Here is a 22,410-nt window from a genome sequence, read left to right as displayed (position 1 = left end):
CGTGGTTGGCCGGCTGACCCGTGGTGACGTTATCAGAAATTCCAGGGTGGTCAGTCGGCACGTAAATCTCTTAGAAACGAGGCTGATTCTTCAAAGCGGAGTCGAGTGTCCCGAAGAGGGCGAGGGTGGAAGGTTGGCCGGGCATCGATAGCGGACGGACAATCCTAAAAGTCACTTTGTATGTAGCGGCTGGTGGAAGCAACCCTAGCAGGACGCCGTACAATTTCCTCGTGCTGGCCAGAAACTGTATTGCGTGTTTCACTGAATCGAGATGGACTCTCAGATGCAGGCCAGGCTAGCTGGACCGTTTGAAAAGCTCCGGACGGAGATGGACGCCGATAAGGAACGGGGATACTGAAGAAATCCGGACTCGAGACACCGATATCTCGGTCGATCGGTGACCGGTCACGTTTCCCACCGACTGAGACAGGGGTGGTCGGTGCAGCTGGAGTGTCCTGGAGGGCTGCTACCGACGCCTAACACGCGATGGAAATTCGTTGGAACAGCGACCGCGCTTCTTTCTTCCATTGCCAATAGAAAACGTATTATCGGTCGGCTTATCGGCTCCAACATCGTCGAGGTAATCTGCATCGCGAAAGACTTCCTTCCAGAAGTCCGGACACAATGGATCCGGCTCGGAAAAGGGGATGCTTTAAGGTGCTTAAGGTAATAACAGAGCATAAATTCGTACTCTATAGGATATCGATGGGAATCCGCGTTACGGTGTTGTTTAATCTCCCTTTCGGTAAGGAAACGTGGTTTCGTTTGGGAGTTAGTACACGAGGATTCTATGTTCCGGATCTTTTACACAGATGTTTGATAATCACTATGACATAATATAATAGAGGATTATCTTTAACGAGAATCCTCTGTGAATGTATATTACTCCAGTTCGTAGATATAAGATAAATGTCCATGTAAACACATTTATTTATTAGAAAGATGCGAATCAGATGGAACCTCATTTTCTCGATAAAATATCAAAATCCATCTTCCTTTCGTCTATCTAGAAAGGCTACTCTATTACTCTTCTCTATCGTTAATGTAATCTACGTAGAAGCAAGGAAGCCAAACACCAAATAAGCAAGAAAATCCCCGTGTGTGCCTTCCATCTTTTCTTGCCAGAATCCTATTCATGGTGCAACCTTAAGAGACGCCTAATTCAAAGATGCACTTCAATTTCTATATAAACGACGAGGATTTATCTGTTATCAGTCTGACCCATTCAGAGAGTCATCGTTCTAATTAATCACGTTTCAATGACATTTCTGTGAATGCGAACGACACGGCGCGGCGTAGCAGGAAGTTGTAATTTTGATGGTTGCATTATGGCAGCACGGATAGCGGCGTTCCAATTGTGTCGTATCAATGATAAGAATAGAAACTGGTGATAACGGGGGAACCAGGTCGGAACGGTATCTCGGTACAATGTTAATGCAACATTGTGCCGTAGATAGTTTTCCTCCGGGAAAGCGCGCATGTTTCCTATTATTTTTAGCTTATCGCGACGCGACGTGCTTGTTCGCACTGACATCTTTGCCGTTTGACGTTTCACGTAAATATTATCTTCCGGCCACCGTGTGTTTCCACTTTCGAGCTACTTGTTCTCTCTAAAACGGACTACGACATGTGACGTTCTTTCGGTTGTTTAGCTTAAATCCTGGTACCTCTTGTTACCGGGGAAAAAACCAGAACGAGACTCCGAAATATATTTATTTATAATTCTCAAAGTTTAGTCTTGTTTTACTTAACCCTTGAATGGCGGAAGTCTGTGTCAACGAAGATTCAAATTCATCAAACATGAAATAGAAAATTAAATTAAAATCCGGGCTCTCTCCATGGTCCGCCATCCGAGGGTTAATTTACCCTGTTTTTAAATACAATTCCATTTCTCGCGCTGACGTCATTTGCAAAATTGGTACGTTTCTCGTTGAAAAACGTGGACGTATCGACAAGCGGAGAGACAGAAAGCGTTCCAATTACCGAAAAGATACGGAGCGGCGCGGAACGGGAACGAGGAAAAACCGATTCCACGAATTGTCAGATCTATTTCTGAACGCGATTTTTCCCTGCCCGATAAAGAAACAGCCTCGAGGACTTCGACTTTCGAGCTCCTCCGTGTGACACCGATGCCTGACTGACATAAAGAGACCGTCCCCTTTTCCAGCCGATTATGCAACGTTTGTTTACGCCGCTTCGTGGCATCAACTGGCCGCGTGTTTCTTCGCTCGCTGCAACATCGGACTTCTGTCGGCTAGATAAATTCACGCGGAATCTAAGGATCCCCCATAATTTTTCCTCCATGACACGCGATCGTCCTTGATGTCGTCGGAAAATTAAATTGCTACTGCGTTCCGAGACAAGGAAGACGGGAGAGACGCTTTGACGCCGATGGGCCTTTGCAACAGGAAAACCAGTCGCTATCAAATGTAGAAATTTAAAAAGCAATTTTCAAGGAGCCTTACTGTCCCGTTCTTTGACCCAGAATGCTGGCAGCAGATTTGTCTGCGCGCAATAACGACAATTAAACGCTTTGCGAATTCGTTACGGTACGGTGAAAGAGATTAAACTAAACCACACTGCTGGACAAGGTAATATCGCAGGTAACTTGTTCCTATCAGGCCATTTTACGTCTCCGTTCTTCTTCCTAACCATCCCGTACTCCTCTCTCTCTTTCTCTCCATCCTATGTTCGTTACCTAAGCAGCAACAAATGACTCTTCCTTCCTTTAGGCTCGAGGCTGTTCCAGGTCGACAGTCGTGTTTACATGCCGCGAAGCAGCGCGTGCACTTCGTTTGCATTCATCTTTTTTTTCGCTGTTTTATTTGATGAAAAAGGAAAAGAGTAGCAACGATACGATACAGCTACCTAACTCCATGTAGAAATATCGCTTGTCGTGTAGAAAAGCGAAATTACAAAATCAACATCGCTGTAAAACTCGGGCGTAGCAAACAGAATGTTTGTAACATAGAGGGTGGAAAAATACAGCTTCGCCCATATAGAACAGGTTTACTGTACGTTTAAATCAGTCACCGGTGACCAATTCACGAGCCCCGGGTTAATGCTTCCTCTCCGGTACGCTAACGTACACGTTGCTTATCGTCCTCGGCTTCCATCGAACTACTACATCATGCAAATTGAGCAATTCCGTCCGTGCTTTATACGCCGATTATTCGCAGTAAACTTCCGTCGACGTACCGTAACGGCTGCGCAACTTACGCTCCGGGGAGGAAAAAAAAAAAATGAATCGCGTTCAAATACACTGCGAGCGAGTCCCTCGATCGACAACGATTATTCTCTATGTACGTACCGATGGAAAAATAAAACAATGAAACGATTGGATTTTGTTTTTCCACCGATGGAAACGGGCTGATCGAATAACGATTTTCAGTGCTCTCGTGGAAAATTTAGCCGCGATGGAACAACGAATGGACGGCGCGAGGATTTTCGTATTATTCCTCGAAAAAATCCCAGTCGCATTGTTCGGTATTCGAGCTATGTACTTAGAAGCGAGCATACGGGTGTTAGAACGATTCGAAGCACCGTTTGATATATCATTCACTCGGTCCACTCAATGGAGTGAACGAATCGAATGAATGGGATAAATGGGACGCGTTAAATATTACGAACGGAAGATGCGCAGATCTCGCCGGTTCCGGCGAACGTTGGCTCGACCGTTTGGCAAAGAAGTACAATGGAAGGGAAACGATACGAATCATTTTTTTCCCTGCTTTTCCTTTTCCTAATAGTTACATGGGAAATTTACCAGGCAATTTGTTGCCGATCATTTTCTAGATCGATACACATAGGTTTCGGTTACTAGCATCGCTAGGTTTTCAGTTTTTACGACACCCAGTATAATAGCGGTAATCAGTGCTGTTCGGCAATAGTCGAAAGATAGGCGGGATAAACGTGAAAGAAGCTCGTCCAGGCTGAAGAAAGACTTGGAGTATGACGAGCGACGAAGGCGCACGATTCTGGACTGACTAACGAGCCGGAAACCGGAAGCAGCGAGTAAGAATCGCGTTTAACGGACGGTCCCGAACTTGTCGAAGCGGTTCAACTTCCGTTCCGGCGCAACGCGAGACGCTCGACTTCGTCTTTTCCTCGACTTCCTCTTTGCCCGTTGCTTGGCGCCTTCTTCAGCCTGCCCACTCATCGCCGGAAACCGGAAGCCCGTGTATACGCATTCGCGATTACCGGCTTCGCGTACGCTCGGCTAAATTAACGCTTGCCTGCCCGCTCTTCGAGATCGAACCCGCCATTCTTATCATTAAACGTAACCCTTTAACTACCGCAGCGCCGTCTTTGCTTCCGTTCATTTACTCATTGAATTATCTAATTTAATACATGAATATATGATTTTAAGCCACAAACGTGTCTTCGTTATACGAATCTTGTTTATCTCTGATCTCAGGGATTTCAGAAGGACCTTGACTCGAAAAGCTACGTTATATCCAGTCGCTTCTTAATAATGTTTACGCATTCGGTTTGTTTACGGCCTCCAAGATTCATGGCCTCGAGTGATTCCCTGTTACAAGATATCCTCGTTCACCTAGTTTCACCAAGATCTACACATCGCGTGGCGAGAAAACATGAATACGAATTTTTGGAGACAAACAATGCTTGAAATTCTACGTTTTGATTTATGCGTCACCAGCAATAAGTATTTAACATATATACCGTTCAGAAATGATTTCTCTGCTCGTATATACAAAGTAGGGGTATCGTGAATGAAAGAGAGGCAGAGGGAGGAAAAGATGAACGAACTGATTGATTTATTGGCCTGAGACAATGGTAGCGAGGACGCGAGTTAGTATAGTGACAATTGAAGAAGACGATTGCTGCAAAGTAACAATAGGATAATAATCTGAAAAAATAATCTGAATGAAATTAATTAGGATAATACACGAAAGGGTACTCTCTGTTGTCAACTAAAAAATAAAAATCGAATGTCGTTTTCAATAATCTCTAAAGATTCTGTTATCTGTTCCTGACCTAACTTTCAGTACAGATTCTCCGAAATGCATCGTGCAACAACGTTATTATTCCACCTAGTTTCATATCGAGTGGGTCATCGTCATTCTTCCTATGTCTGGATGAGTTTATTTCATTCATATCACTCTCTATTATGCCCCGTTTGCCCTTCCCTCCACCCTTTGTCGCCGTCTGTTGCACTCCGACACTACACACCGGGAATTTCAACGCTCTGCCTACTTCAATTTCCATTGAATCGAATTTCTTTCACGTACGAGGATGACGTCGTCCCGCTGTGACGCGATCGCAGCCGGTCGAACGGGACCCTGCTCCTTCGCGGCGTCGCGTCGCACCGCGTCGCGTCGATCCGCGTCAAAGGCGCACGCTTTATCGTTCGTTCGTGATTGCACGAACCGCTCCTGGACCAAAGTAAACGTGTTTGCAATGCGTCTCTTGTTCCCTTGGACAGGTTGTTATCCCTTCGTCGATTATTAAACCGATGCAACGGTAAACAGAGACATCAAAGACAGCGGCTCTTAATGATTTCTATCTCGAGTTGGGCTTTGATCAGTGTTAACCACGACGGAGATATATTAATCGCTTTAAACGCGTTCAGCAGGAATACCGTATTCGGAGCAGGTATTTTCTTTTTATCAGAAACAAAATGCGAATCACGAATCCGTTAGCCGCAACGGGGTCGAAAGCTTTCGGTGGATTTTCTGGGAATCTCTGTGAGTTAGGGGAACGAAGCCGAAAAATGCTAATCAAGAAACGAGCCCCGGGAAAACTCGATTCGGGGTTAGTTTGCTAGCCAAAAGGAAAGGGTAGAAGGGGTTAAATGAAACGTCGGCTACGCGCAGACAAGCGGTAACGAGATTCGTCGAAGTTTCCGGGGAATTCGTTCGTGTCCAACCGCTTGGATTGTAACTTACAATTGTAAATTAGGAGAAATAGCTTTCGCTCATTTGCTGGGCACGGATACGATTAAAGGAAACTCCTTTTCCTTCGATGGGCGCTTGTTAGCCGTTCATGAGACCAGAAAGAATTTCGATTCTTCGAAAACGACAGCGAGAATCTTTACAGTTTGTACTTCATTAAATTTCTAATTGATTTTGGTTAATCGAAAACTTTGATCTTGTCTACGATGAAATTCTTGTGGAACTTTTTTCTTGTGAAAAAGAAGTCAACTAACAGAAGAATATATGCAAGAATCCAGGGGAAAATATTCGATGCAGCAGTAATAAAATGTAAATGTTCACGGTGAAATTTCGAACAGCAATAACCCCCGGTGGATGAAGCGCAGGGGTTTCAGATAGACGAGGAGTTTGGTCAGACAGGCGCGTACTACTGAATATTCCTCTGCTCGTTTACCAACAATCATTTCGCCGACTCGATACCATCGATCGATCGGCATATTTGACCACGTGCCACGCTGACATTTCGTGGCATCGTAATCAGCTCGCATGACATTTGTCGAGCGTACAAACGACCTACGCACTACGACCTCCTCCACGGAATTGCTAACATATCTGGCGCTGAAATGGATATAGGACCGTAGGTGTCTAGTTTACATGCTTGCGACGTGACCATTAATCTCCCTTTCAACCCTAGCCCCCACTTTCTTTTCAGCTATCTTCAAATTGTGTGGGAAGCTTTAAAAGATCAACCTGTTCCATTGACAAGCCGTAACAGTACCATTAAGAGATGTCTGACGCGCACCGCATTATTCTACTTTCGGTCAGATACTGTTCGAGCCTTTTGTCGTCCATTTGTCAATTAATTATCTTTGGCATTAAAATTTTACAAAATTATAAAAGTGAAATTAATCATTTTAGCCTGTGAAATTCCACGTTGCTAATTAAATAAAATTAAAATTTGGCCTTTTTTCATGGTCCGTTGTCCGCGGGATAAAAATTAAAATACAGTATTCATTATTGAATCAAAGTGAATTTTAATCATTTATTGATCGTCATATTGAATAGAAAAATCGTTCTGAAAAATCTAGTTGGCTCTAATTTCGGTCTTAACAGGGGCTGTCGCGTAGAAATATCAATTGTTTCCCGTGCGTTTCGAGGACCGTCCAGCATAGCGTTCCTTTCCGTTTCTCCTGTATCAGTCGCAGCCACGTGGTACCATTTTCACGGCTGGTTCCCCTGAATTTGCATTTATCGCGTGTCGCCAGAGTCACGCACCGTTAATGCGTACACACTTGTCGCCATTTCCTCTGTCCCTCTCTTCCAACGTTCGAACATTCTCTCCTTTCTTCGTCGCTCTTGTTTCCTGTTTCACGGAGGGTCCTCGTCGCAATAAAAGCTCGGCATATTTATTAGAGGAGGACCTAAGAGGCGTCGGCATAAATCTAGCGACACGCGGGAAAAAGAAGGAGCCGAGCGGATACGCGACTCCTCGAGCGAGAAGGAGCCAGCTATCTCTCGCGGAACACGCGAGCTCATTTATTTTTCCAAGTCTCCCAGCTTCGACCGAAATGAACGTCTGGAATCCGAGCAAACCGACCGACAGACTTTATGGGCAAACAAGACACGGAGAAAGTGAAACCACCGTGAAACGTTATCTCGTCCTCCTCTCTTTTGTGTATCGCTCCGAAAACCTAAGTACTTGGCTACTTTCTGATCAAAATATTATTCTTCCGTCGCAGAAATTCGCGTCTCTTAACGCTAATTATCAATACTTTATCAATTATTCGAATTTGCCCCAAACGAAAATTTGTATAAAATATGGACAGATAGATGACTGTTAGGACGATAGAAAAATAAATAAACTAGGCTTGATTTTATAACGATACCAAAGAACAACGTCGTAATAGTTCTGGCCAACGTAATCGCGATGAAAAGAAGCGGAAATAGGAAGCAGTTTTACCGGCAAGATTACTCGTGCCGTCGAGTTTCCTCCAGCTGTAGAAAAGTATGCGTTAACAAAGTTCGTTACTCGAAACGATGCACAGGAAGAGTGGCGATCGCAATCAAAGATATCATTACGAAACGTTTCGCCTTTAAAACGTGTTCCAATGAAATTACCAATTAACCTGTAAATAGGCTAGCCAATTAATCCTCCGTATCCACGACATGCTTTCTCGTTGCATAGCCGAGCGGAAAACGAATGAACCTCTTATCGTTCCCAGACAACCTTTAACTCATCTTCGATCTCTATCAAATTGACCAGCATGGTCAACCTAGAATCTACTCTTCAAGTACACCAATTTTTATTCGTGTCTTTTAAAATCTTCTTAGACTTTCCGAAAGCCTCTAATAGCGTTTGATAGATCGCACGCTCTTTAGACCTCGTGGAAACGAAATGCTCGAGACAATTGTCGAGGCTCGATACACAGAAACAGCCAGAAAGTAGCAGCGTCCTCCAAAAACAATTTGTTCGATAGAACGGATCACGTGTCGCGACGTTCGAAGACGCGAAGCGAGGAGACGCTGCGAAGAAGAAGCGAGTCACGAGGCGAATGATTGTCAGTTAGGGGCCACGGAGGATGTTGTTATGTTTCTCGTGATTTCATCATTAGGACGCCACTCAAGCACTCAATTCATTAGCTCGTGTCGCGACTCGGTTTGACTGGACGCATCGCGGGTATTGTTGGCGGGAAATAGAGAGAGAGGAGAACGAACGCAGTGACAAAAAGACACAGACGTCGGAGCGTCGTTTTGCCCACAGCGTCCTGCCGCTAACGTTATCCACTTCTGGCCTCTATGGTTCCTTGCGCCATTGCATCGGCCTGGAAATGGAATTAATTCCGTTCGACCATCGCTCGTTCTCGCGACTGATTCACGAGTGTGACTGTCACTTCTGGTTAATAATCTTGCTGGAGCCGACGCCTGCTGGTCCCACGTATCGTTCATCGTCATCTAGTACACGATTTTATCGTAATTTCATTCGAATTCATTTTTAAAAAATGGTCGTTGAATGAAGAAGTTGCTTTCTTTTCGATCGTATTTTGTTTACCCGTGTTTAAAAACGTAAATGTGTAGGAGAGGGGGAAAAAGGCGTTTTCGTCTCAGGGTCGTCTGTCAGATTCGTCCCTAGCGGGGCTGACAACAGACGATCCCTATCCCAGACACCCATCATACCGCAATTCGGAACTTCTATTGTATATTCGAACTGCATGCCAGGCGACCGCTAGCGAGAACATTGTCATCTCGCCGCCACCTAGCGGTTCCCGGCCCGAACTAAAGACGAAACCCTTCTCTACTCCTCCACTTAAGCCGTCTACAAACGTATCTTTCTATCAAGAATTTCAGAAGAATCTACAATCAGCCAGAGAGCCGAACGTCAGACCTCTGTCGTCAGACTTTGCCTTGCTAATTTCAGTTCGATTTGAATTTCTTTGAACGAATCGCGACGCAAACCCTGCCGAAACCGTCCGATGCATTTTGACTAACAGACAACTGGCTTCTCTTTTAGAACGTTCTCGTTTCGTCGCGTGTCGGTGTCTAAAGCGAGGCTAGGCAGCCGGAAATCAATTTTAATCATTGTAATGCGAGCCAAGTAATCCGAGTGGTTAACGTTATTAGCAAGATCGAGGAGTAATTAAACGGGTAACAGCGACTCGCGTGGCCAAACGTAGAGATGACCGGCATCAAGGACCACCGTTAACTTTTCCAGCCGAGCGTGGCATTATGTAATTAACGGAGGGGCTGCCATTATACGAAAATTCATCAACAAATTGGCCGTGATCGGGGCTATCATTGAGCAGCGGGCCGGCTGCTCAAGTACTAAGAGCAAATTGCGGTTACTCTCGCTAATTGAAGCCTCGCTCGTACGGTCATGGGCTCGCTATAAATAGGCCCCGTTTTACCATGGTGTTTCCCGCCCAATGCGTGCAGACACGCGTGTCCTCTTCTCTGTACACCCGTACGTAAGCGTATAATCCGGCATGCACGTACATGGGTGAAAGCGCACGCAAACTACGACAGGGAAGGTCAAATCTGATGTAGTTTGTGAGCGGATTCGCGTGTTTCGATTGCTACTCTAGTCGATGCTAATGGACTCTGTCAAAGGCATCGGTAATTCGTTTTCGATCCTGTACGCATCGCGATTTTCCACGTTGCATCGTCATCCATTTCGGGGATACAAAAGTGGACGGCTCGGGGCAAAGAGGCGAGATCGATCATCCGATTACTTTGATCGATCGATCATTATCTGGGCTATTGATTGTAAATAAAATGTCTTTTTCGAATATTTGTATTGTCAAATGTTGATAAGTGTTAACTGTACAGGATGTTATATTTTTATGACCCATATTCACTTATTGGGTTAAATTAAGACCGTATAATTGAAAACCACCCTGACGAGTGAAATGTGTAAAAAGGATTTAAATAAAAAGGATCATTTATAAACAAATTTCTCTATTTGTTTTTTTTATCATTTCCTAGATGGTCATCCGTTACAAATGAAATTTTTCATGAAAAATCTTCGCCAAAAAAGGAAAAACGATAACTTTATGCGGCAATCTGTGTTATCCAACATATCAGGCTCGTAAAATAAAATCCTTGATAGAACACGTATGTTTACCGCGTCGATTCGAGCCGACGCATTCAGCTAAAGCTCGAAAAATCGTTCTCGTAAATTTTTTACTCGATTCGCCATAATTTTTGCGCCCCCTTTAACCGAATTGCCGTAGAACGCGACGGGTGGAGAAAATTTTTGACGGCCTGTCCACCTCGTCAATCTGCGGCTCGATCTCAATTGAAAGGAAAAAAAACAAACGCTCGATGCTATAGCGGGCGACTTTCATGAAAATTAAAACTTCAATTCACCGTGGCGATCGTATAAAAAAAGTAGGTGTTGGAGGGCCAACGGACGAGCGAGAAGGTGAATATTTGAAAAAGAATCGCAACGATCGGTGACACTAAAACGTAGAAAGTTCGAGCACGTAACAAGGGTGCTAGATCGATTGTACTTGCCTCTCAAGGCTGACTGCGGGGGTGGCTTGGAATAGAATTTATAGCACGCGTTTCTGGCATATTAATAGAACGGACAACGCGAATCGTCAGCTTCGTCGTAGCCGACGGGTATGCATGTCTCGCATATTCCGCATGCTGGCTGACTATCAACGACACTATTGCACTCTACACTCGTAAGTTATACTTATTTTCTTAAATTAACCCTTTGACCGCTATGGACGCCCATATGCGTTCGATGAAAGCTATCGGTGCAGACTGTGGACGCATATCTGCGTCCATAGATTATTTCCTGTATATCCTAATCATAATCAAATAAAAGTTATCAACGCACATTACTAATTACATACCATATATTATCACATTATAATGATGCGACAAAACACTGAAAAAGAGAAAAAAATGAAAGAATAAACTGAGAAATGTGTTATCTCGTACACACAGAACGTTCAAGCTTAAAGTACTCAGCAGTCAAAGGGTTAAAGTCTATAAATCAAATATGATAGCTATTTTAATTATCGAGAAGTATATTGGAGGAATAATTTTTAAAAGAGCAGTGTTAAATTTAGAAAATAAAAGCACTATAAAATAAAAAATGAAATTAAAATTGTGGCTCTTTACATGGTCCGCCGTCCGATGGTTGGACATTCTATATACGTGAGAAAGTACTCGCCGCTCTAAAAGTATCCGCGCTATCAAAAGATCGCTTACAGCTTTGTAATCGAGGCGAGCGAAGAAAACTGAGAGGGAAGGTTATGGATTATTGCTCGAAGCGCAAAAATGTTGCTAATCGGCGAAATTGAAATCCGGCCGCGACGTCCACGCGATTGAGAGCTCGACGAAAGAAGGTTTTCAGGTATAAAATTATCGGGAAAATTCCATTTTCGATGACACGGTTTTGAAATAAGGCGGATCAACGTTGACACGTATTCTTACAAACTCTACAACGATACTGTGCCACAGAGACATTCTCTACAGTATGAGCGTTCACTGAAGCTTCGTTAAAATTTTAATTAATAAACTAAACTACGGTGAACGTTCTGTTCACATGAAAACTCGATCAGAACTTTCACCAGGGTCTCGTATTAATACTTTATCAAGCAGAATCTCTGTAATCGCACCAGTCAAAGGAGAAACCATTTTGCGTAAGCTGTTAGATAAGGCGGAAGGAAGAAGAGGAGAAATTGTACTGTGCCATGAATTTTCGTACAGTAACGAAAAATACACGTCGTGTATTCTCGTGTATACGTTGCACCACGTTCTCCATTGGTGTCACGCACGTGGCAGGGACTTTAGTTTCTTCTCTAAGAAACCGTGTCATCGTTGACGTTTGCGTCGCGTTTTCTCGCTCACGTGGACACCGAGCGTGTCGCGTGTCAAAACTATTCGCGGTCGCTTTTATACGCGAAACCGTGCGAGCAACAATTTATCAAAACAGTCGTTTGAAAAATTAACCAAACAATAAGTTTGTTTCTTCATCGAGATAAGATTATTTTTACCAACGATAGTCGCGACCGACGTTGAACGAATAAATTGTTCCTGATTAATTGTCTCGAGTGATCACGGATGTCTGACTACTCGCGTGATCGATCTACTTAAAAGAACTCGAACGTTTGTTCACGTGAAATTAATTCGCAGTGGATCAAAATATTATTATATAACTCGAATTTATTTTTCTCGATTTCTTTTTTTAAATATCTTAAATTTCTTCAAGAAAAAGGAAGTAACCATCAAATTTCCTAGTACGGTTGTAGAACCGTAGTCTGCCCTCCAATTTTCGAGTAATCAATGTTCCACCAGTATTCTCTCTATGAATTGTCAGACATGGCGTTTATGCACGGCTGCGAAATCACTAGCACAGTCTCGCTTGGAAATCTCCATCGTTTGATGGTTCAATATTGTATTTTCAAGCGGTATTTGATCGTCACAGAGACGCATTATTAAACGTTCGCTCTCTATCCGGTGGACGTCTAAATTATTCTAAGCTGTTTGTCGTCGCGACCGAGTAAAGCCCGACACCCCCCAGCTCTTCGCTATAATCTAGATTTACCCCTGATAAACGCTAACTTTCTGTGTGTCGGTACGTTTAACGATCACTGGCACCATTGTCGTTCCATTCAAATAGCAGATTTTCAGAATAAAGAAAGAAGAGAAAATAAATCCTTAACAATTAGGAACGTTCCGAAAATTCCCAGTAGTATGTTAATAAAGAGAAATAATTTTCCGAAATTTCGATCAGATATGTTCCCCGTACGGTTCTAATACTAGCCATTAAACCGACGTATCGTATAGGATCTTTTCACGTGTGAAAGAGAGAGGGGGCTGAGCAATAATTGCACGAGCATGCCACGAAATTAGATTAGAACGGTACATGGCACCGGTGCCAGCAGGAAATCACACCGCGTTTAATGGCAGCAATGAAATAAAGAAAGCCACTCCGCGGCTGGACCATTTTCATGCATTACGCTACCCGGCTACGATGCATTCATTATTATACATTATGACACATTACGACGCGTTACGCCGCGGTTATGTCAACTAACTTCGCCGCAAGCCTCTTCATGAATTATGTATGCCAGATTCCCCCCCTGCTGGGGCTCGACCGAGAAAAAAAGCTAAGCGAACTAGACGGACTAACCTATTCTCTATCATTTTCCTCTTTTTTTTAATATTTTTTTTTGTTCGTCTGTGTGTCTTCTAATAATGTGTCGCGACATGAATAGACGTTACTAATCCTTCATTATTTGTTTGCGCCGTCAAAGGAAATTAGAAGCTAGAAAAGACTAGCACAATGAAAATTGACTTATATTATGATAATTATTATTCAAATTATAAGCGTCCAATTTCTTAGCTTATGAGTTAAATTACCAATTACAAATTTAATTCGTCGATGAGCTCATCGGTAACAGTCAATGTTATCCTTTCAACGAGGGAAAATCAGTTAGCTCGTGATTTTAATGGAAACCAGAGGAAACGTGTTTGAATTGAGGGAAGAAAACACCTGCTAAGTTTACACGACGATTCGTAGAACAAGAATAGCTTGTTCTACACAAAGATGAGAGTAGAATTGCATTAGCAACATGGTCGTTGCAACAGCAACTTCCGATTTCGTAATTCCATTTCTATCCCAAAGCTGTCAGATCTGTTTATAGCGTAGTCAAACTTCATTCTACCCGTCTACCCATAGGAACATCCATCATCGGTTGGAGCTCGAATCATACTATACACTTACTGTCTAACGTAGAAGTTAGATAAATGCATCTACGTCGGAATTTCATCCCTGTCTATCATTATTATTTTTTCTTCCTATCATTCGCGATTTCGATACGCCATTAGATTGCACGTAACTCAAACTCTTACATCAAACTCTTATTTTCAATACAATTCGTGTCCCGTGAAATTCATAATAATTCAAAAAATCTGATGAAGTTGCCAAGCGAATAGCTGAAAGATTCGAACGATTATCGCGGCGAAGACTCGTCCTAATGGGCCACGCATCATGGAACGCGTTAAAAACGAAAATGAACGTTGAAACGAGGCTAGAAAAGTTTCTCAACAGTATAGACCGGTGCCACGGGACTTAGCCATGCATGTATACAGGAAAAAGGGGGACAAGATCGAGCGTACGAGGTGGAGAAGAAGGGAAGTCGGTGGCTTCCCTCCGGAAACGGCGTCTGAAGGCTGATGTTAGCGCAGACTTGCGTGCCCAACCTCGAAGAAGCGTCTCGAGGTGGGCTCACTGGCCGTTTCCAGTTCCACTTCTTTCCCCTTCGTCTCGTCGTAATAGAATCTTCTTTCTGCCGTTTCGAATCGTTCCACGGTGTCTGCTGTTATTTGCAAGATCGCACCACCACGCCTCGATTCAATTAAACCGAGCGTTCTTTCATCGAGTGAAGTACATCGGGGAGTAATGATGCTCGGGGTCGAAGATTTTTAGACGACGATTTCTTTAGGACCGTAACGAATTCGCGAGCAACTTTCTTCGGTTAAAATATTACACCGAGTGCTACGAAACAGCGGGAGATACGATCACGAAAGGACACCTGCTGGTAGCTTGCAATGATTTGACGATGTTCTCCTATTGCGTTTGGTCAAATTAATGAATCAGCTGCTCTAAAACTATACCGCGTCGCTGGATTTTCTTTCCTCGAAACCAATTATTTTTCCACCTCCTTGAACTACTCGAGGTGGTTCGTATGGTCTGTCAAAGATTGTGGCACGGGGTTGATGAGTCGAACGAGCAACGCGCTAATTATATCCAATTAGCGAGGCTGTTTCATCGATGACGAAGAAGCGTACGCGCCGTTCCAAGGGATGATCCTTTAATTAATCTTTGTTATCTACATTATAACCAACGAGCGGGTTTGCGTGACTTATCGAACGGAGGGATTCTTAATCAGAAGGCGAATCAATTGTCAGACAATGTTGGACTGGTCTGTGTCCTATTCCACTTAATAACACGTTGTTTGTTCAAATGAATAAATCATTTTTTCTGTCCCTAAAATTTGTTTCCGTCGAAGCGGAGGATTCGGTAAGGCAAACAGAAAGCAATTGGAAGATGAATAGATGGAAACCGAAATTGACACGTGAAACAGCCGCAAACATTAGGGATGACCGAAGGTTAACGAGGCTAACGGCAACCGGCACGGCAATTAATTAATAATTCACAGATAATTGCGACGATTGTCGGGCATTAATGGAAACGCGGGTCGTCGCTGGCTGGGAAAGTAATATCGTCCGGGTCGGGTGCGGTCAGCGTGTCACGTCACGGGACTTCAACGGCGCGTCGGGCCGTCACGGTCCGCGTGAGGATCGTTATATTAATTTAGGTCTAGCGCTCATTAAAACTTAACGATAGCGCTCGTTATCCTCGCCCGATAACGACGTACGCGTCGATTATTATTCATCGATTATATCGTGCAGCGTTTTGTTTCGCCTTCGTTACCGTGGCCCAATGCAGTGCAATTATTACGGGCCTTCGCTCTTTTCCCCGACGATGATGGCCTTTTAATCTGCCATCGACGCCGTTACTATGCTCGATCGTTTCGACTAGAAAACGTTTTCTTTTCTTTCTTCGCCCTCGTAAGGTCCGTTTTGAGTATTAGGTCAGCCGAGAAGTTCGCGACAACAAACAAGCGGTGAGTCTATTCTCGAATGAAAATCTACTAGGCGGTTCTATTATTCGAAAGTAGAATGGAAAAGGCGGAAGGACTCGGAAGAAGTTGCTCGGGACTTTGCGAATACGACTCGGTTCAGAGATTATCACGTCCTCTCACGGTCTCTCTGTTTCACCGTCTACCCTTTCCTACCCTTTCCGCGCAGCTCATCTTGCATTCTACGAGGATTATGGCTGACGGCATTCCCGGGTTTAATAAGTGTCGCCCGAATGACGTGAATTAGTCCAATATGTCTGAAGCTCCCGGTAGCAACAATTCAGGCCTGCTGCATCGCGTAATTAAAATTACTCCGCGCGTCATACTTTACGTCAGCCTCGCTACTCGCCGAGGATGGGAAGGTCGGAACGGGTGTCGTGTCGTCCCTCGAGTAATTGAAGGCCTCGACGAAAGGAGTGGTAAGAACGTCGCTAAGCCTTGTTTCCGGTGAACGATGCACTCGCCTAAAATCGGCCGAGATACAAAGTTCCTCGGGACGATAACCCGCTTCGATGCTTGTTCCTACCTATTACGCGATTTACGAGATTAACTGGGAATTCTTTGAAATTTGAGCTACCTCGTAAAAAGTGACATGAATAAAAAATAAAATCATTAAATTAATTCATCTAACACATTTAACAGGGAATATTCAACCCCTCGCTCAGCCACAAACGGCTACTTTCACAAACGTACGCAATCTCGTTTGCACGTAACACTTCTCCCCCCTCGACGTCTCGTCTAGTTAGCAGACTTCCACCCCCGCAGCTACATGGAAAGAGAGGGCACTCTTAGGGGTTGGCCTAGTTTCGACATCGATGCACCCGTAATTGCATTCACCACAGCCACGTACGTGCACGAGCCCACGAGTCTGCTCTCGTATGTTTAATATAAATCGATTAAACGATACGACGGAAGTGAAAAGGACACGGCGGAAGAAAGAAGGTGGTGCATTCTTACACTGTGAATGCATTGCAATTTCCACGCACCAAGAATGAAATCTGGCTTTCCGCGAAGGAGATAACAATAACGACTTTTCATCATTTGTAAATTAGACATTTTGTGTACTTTTTCAAATAAATGCTTTAATATCTCATGTGTCCTACCTTAACCGCCGAATCCTCCGGTGTCCCGCATTCCTCTGACTGAAACAAAAAAGAGAGAAAGAGTTAATCGTTGTTGTTTTACCATCAGACAGGCGTTAAATTTAATAACACGCTCGAAATATCGCGTTCGGGTCCGATTTCATAAACAGGCCAATATGCGACACGTTGTTCGTACTAATCATTTTTTATTTTAAACTCGCAAAAAGTTAATTAGGTGATCGAGCTCTAGTAAAGGGTACATTTTCAATCTCAAACAGTAATAACTAAAATTTTATAAAAGGGAGCATTGAGCCAGGAAGACCCCGAAGATAGAGAAAGAGATTTCTAACACGGAAAGTTTTTTGGGTGTCCGCCTCCGATAGCTTTGATTTTTGGATATATTTTAAAGAATCGAAAAATAAGATATACGTGTTTTTTATTTTGGCACGTTTTCATATTTAAAGGGTAAAACGAGCCCCTAAAGTTTCAGCTACATTAGGTTATCTCCAAAACGATCATAGACAAAAAATGTCACGCACAAAGCGAGGACGAAGGTCTCTTCCCGAGGAGAGCCAAAGGAGCGTTGGCGAAGCGTAATATTTCTGAGGGAAAGAATTTGATGAGCGTGAATTCCCGTCAAGACGGTCACGTGCGAACGGCGTTAAGAATTCTTTCTTACACGCTCGATCCTGGCGAACGCGTCCCTTTCTTCGTCCGCTCGCTCGGCGCCAGCGTGCAACGGCCCTGGCCATTGGCGCGTGGCGGTGCTAATGAACTTCCAACGAGCACGTTTCGCGCAAAACACGTGGCACTTTTGCATGCACCGGACGCCCGAACGACGACGACGACGCTCCGACCCGCGTGTCTGAGAAACCCGAACCCATCACGCTCGTACGTCAATGGTATTCAAATTGACGCGCATCGACGCATTTTCCAAATTCTCTAAATTATAGTGTATCGCGAAGAAGAAAAAACTGCCCGAGTGCCTTTTACGGACCATTTTCTATGATCGCGTTCCAGGTTGACAACGAGCATTTTGAGCAACGACGTGACATTCCACTGAGGAACCTTGAATACGGCATTCAGTACACAGAGCGACGATATACTCGTGGAATATATATTAGTAGCTTAAACTACCGGCCATTGCCCTGGATTCTTCTACCTAGAACAACATTTATGCTTAACCCTCGTATATTTCTATATTCTTTCGCCATCAATGGTATCTCTCTACCACAGAAATTGTATTTACAAGAAGCTTCGGTAAATTTACTGAATTATTAAATCGAATGCCAAGGGTCCCGATCGTAGAACGAACTTGGCAATCGAACGACTCGGTAATCCTTCTCTATTGTTCCGTAAGTCGTGGAATTTCTTCGGCTTCCAAAAGAAAGAGCAGAAAGAACGGAGTGGAAATATTATTATACAAACGAACAATTTCACTCCCCTCTGCAGAAGGATTAGTGGATAATTGTAAGATTAGCATTAACTAGCGTGAACTTGCACTTCGGTCAGGGAAGAAGCGCATGACGATCTTTTCACATAGATGGTACTCGTCGATGGTCGAAAGCATAAATCCTTGAATAAAATCTAGAGTCGAGTAGCTCGGCGAGTCGTATGCTCGAAAATTGCTCGTATTTATGTCGCGATGACAAACGTTCAAGCTACTACGTGCAACGTGTATGTGTTTTCACATAATTTTCCAGGATCCTGTCGGAGAAATGACTGGCCATCTAGCCCGTTGAAATAACCCTCTGCAGCGTTCGAGCGTTTTAAGTCGACCAATTTTTATTTTCCCCTGGTAAGCTACTTTCCTCCCCGTCGTAACGCGGAGTACCGCTGAATGAAATGCAAACGTCGAGACGCGCATTATGCCTAGCATATGTTAGAGTATTCGACTTTTCATACCCGTCAATTTGTTTATCGAAGTGCATACTCCAGACGTAGAGGAAACTTTTATCAACGCATTTTCAGGATTAATGTTGTTCGAAAATAAGCACTCAAATTAGGTCGTTCAAAATAATTGCAGCCTCGACGAGACGAAAGATTATCTGAAAAAACGATTGTTTGTTTCAGCAAAGTAAATATTAGGATTACAGAGTAGTGGCTCGTCTCAAGGTTGGAACCACTTGTTTTCGTAAAACCCGACAGGATTAAGGCAACGATGTAACCTTCGAGCGATCTTATAAATAACACTGTTCTTTGAAATATTTTTTATACTACGAATAATAATAAAATGTACACGTATAAATTAACCGTCGTTTGAAATATCTTCGATCGTAGTACCAATTCATTGAAAAAAGGGGGAAAAAGAAAGTAGCGAAGAAAGAACATTTTAAACGCAACAAGTAACTGCCAGTTAACAAGACAATCACGGTTAATTTTACGAAAAAGGATGCCTTAAAAGGGGCACTCGAAATCGCTCGATGTATCTCGGGTACATCTTTCTTTCTTTTTTTTTTTTATCCTTCCTTTCTTTGAAATTAATGAAAGCGATAACGGAGGCGAATTAAAGGAGGGCCTGAAAATCAAGTCGGAACGTTCGTTCCGATCGCTATCTCCGGCAACATTTTTATTACAATTTAACCGCGAATTGGCCAGGCTTGAAAGGGCTCGTCTCGCAGAATTCGTTATTTAATCGTTGGTTACGCGGTCGCTCTTTTACAGGCAGATTGTTCCGGCCGTTGCCCGCCGACGTCGGCTTCATGGTGCATAGGTACGTGGTGAAATTTTCGAGTTAAGGACAAGCATATCGTGACGATAGCGCTAATTAAATTTCGTATACCCGCGGCTTCTTGACGGGAATCGGCACGGATGCTCGTCTGCCCCTCTAGTGAATACTAAATTACCTGTAAATGCGTAATCGGCGTAGCACCTCGGGAACTGGTGTTCCCTGCGAGTCGAAAATCGCTCCATATCCTGGAGAAATCGAAGCAAAGTGTACAACAAATTTTACCTGACGATGTTACAAAATTTTTTTTATTCTTCTTCGTTAACGAGAATAGTTGATATTCGAAGAGAAAATGGACGGGATGCGAGAGAAAAAATAATTACTCGAATCCAGTCGAATTAAAGAGAATATCTCGAGAGCGTGCATCGATCTCACTTTGGTTAGCAGCCGTGGGCAGCCGGTGGTAATTAATCAGCGCGCGCGGTGCAGCCTGGTAATTAGAGGTACCGATCGACGGGCAATTAATACGCCTCTTAACCGCGATCGCCGATCGATCATCGAAATGTTATTCCCGCAACCGGCCGCGGCCACAGCGAAGAACGCGAGCGATGTAACGGTATCTGAATTAGAGGAAATTTCAGTTCTTCAAAGGAATCGAATAACTTTTCTTTCTAATAAATTAACGTTAGAAAATTCATCCGTCTCATCGTCGTTCGTTCGCCTTTATTCGGTATTCGTCACACGAAGCAACCGAGACATCTCAGAGGGATCTAAAATTCCATCGCGTTAATCGTCGGCGAAAATTCGCAGGTGCAGCGAAAGCATGAAAGAGAGGAGGGAAGTAAAAGTCAAGAGTATATCTGGAGTTAACGCGAGGACGATTTTAAAGCAAAACGAGACGCGATAAAATCGAAAGGAAATCCCCCTGTTCCAGCTGTTTGTCGCACGAAAACTCGCCTCTGCTTTGGTAATCGCATTCAACACGACGAAATCGTCGTGTCATCGTGACACCTGGCGTTTTCCGGCCATCTGCTCGTCACGTTCTCGAGAAATAATTAATTTCAATCTTAGAATGGCTGGACGGAAGCTCTTCGCTCGGCTTACTCGCCAAGTTTAGGAGAAATCGCTGTCGCTTCCGACAAATTGGCCAGTTTTGAAAATGAGAAACTACTCATATTTGATAATACCTCTCTTGCATCGTTTATCTTATGAATTTCCATAGAATTTCATCCAAAATTCAACATGGCCACTTTTCGTTTCGCTTCCATTTTGCGAATTTTTTAACGCCGCCATTGTCGAGTTTCAACAATGCGGCCGTTGATCCTGCACGTTGCCGGCTGATCCTTTTGCCTTCTAGCTTTCAAGGAATCGAAGAAAAATACCATCGAAAGGGGAAAGAAGGATAGTTCGCAAAACGTCTTTCTTTGGATTCTCCGAACGGAAACACGATCTCCAATCTCTTCTTCCATAGCCACACGCGAGACGTACGAATGTCCCAATAATTCCTAAAGTGACACCGGCCAATAAATTTCGCAAATCCTGCCGCGGGCCACAAAAGGGTATTGTCCCGTGTGTTTTTCCACCGGTCGATCTTTCTTCAGGTACGTCTGACCGATAGAAAATCGCGAAAGGCTTTCATCTGGTTTTGTGTTTTCTGATAAAATAACGGAAGCGACGACGCGGATGTCCGTGAGAGGAAGTACCGAAACATTCTTCTTTTGCTCTTCATCGCGAGTTCAAAAACCTTCGTACCGTTCGGTAACGAGCTACTAATTACACCGGAGGTAAAGACGAACGTGTGCGTGCTCTGGTTAGAGGAATTTCGTGCGATAAGTTGACGGCAACGGGGCCAAGAGAAGGGTATGAAAATATTTGTTGCACCGCTTTTATATGGGATTTACCGTAGACGGTGAGCGGTAACTCGGCCGACGAGGAATTCGAACGGCACGCAGCCGTTTAATCGCCTCGTCTACGATCCAATGGCTTCCTGCTATTTCCTGTACGCTCTTCGTTCGCCTCGCCTCGCTTCGCTTCAGCCCTCGGCCTGGCTTTCAACCGCGACTACAGATTCTGCTTCGGCTATATCAGGCTTGAGTTAAGGCTCAGTTAGGACTGGCCTACTCCACGTCCTTTGGGCATTTCTCAAAGGGTTCAATTACCAGTTCAATTGTATTCTTAATTTTAATGCCGGCAAACTTTAACCTCAGCAACGTTAAACAATGTGCATACACGGGAAATTACTTTCAATTAAGTTCTACGTCGAGAAGTTAAGTAAGATTAATATGTTTCTTGGTTGCCTGGAACATCTCTTTCCTAGATTCGCGCGTTGACAGCTCCAGTGAAAACAGACGAGATTAGTCAGACACATTAGGGTAGCGATTATGCTGACTATTAATAATTAGTGAAAATTGTTAAAAACAAAATAGATTCTACAAGGAATTTATGTACAATTTTCCCCTCATAAAACAAGAAATTAATATTTTTTATTATTACCTTTTAGCGGGTAGTTTAAAAGGAAAGATGGCAATTAAACATTCACCTTCAACAATCGTCGTCTGATTTACGAAATTAAAAAAAGACTAAAACAGCACGCGCGAATATGGTCA

The 22,410-nt window shown here is 43.7% G+C and overlaps 1 protein-coding gene across 2 annotated transcripts in view; it reads right to left on the bottom strand.

Annotated features, from left to right (window-relative positions):
* The window catches only part of Pdk1 (Phosphoinositide-dependent kinase 1), a 316,010-nt gene that overhangs the window by 183,468 nt on the left and 110,132 nt on the right, over window positions 1-22,410 (bottom strand). For both annotated transcript variants that reach the window (XM_034323611.2, XM_034323604.2), the window contains one exon: window positions 17,158-17,196. In XM_034323611.2, coding sequence (XP_034179502.2) covers window positions 17,158-17,196 — 39 coding nt within the window. The remainder of the gene's footprint in view (window positions 1-17,157; window positions 17,197-22,410) is intronic.

Source organism: Osmia lignaria, chromosome 9 (genome assembly GCF_051020975.1).
Source record: "Osmia lignaria lignaria isolate PbOS001 chromosome 9, iyOsmLign1, whole genome shotgun sequence".
Classification (NCBI taxonomy): domain Eukaryota; kingdom Metazoa; phylum Arthropoda; class Insecta; order Hymenoptera; family Megachilidae; genus Osmia; species Osmia lignaria.
Note: the sequence above shows the minus strand (reverse complement) of the source record. Positions and strands in the feature narration are given on the sequence as shown.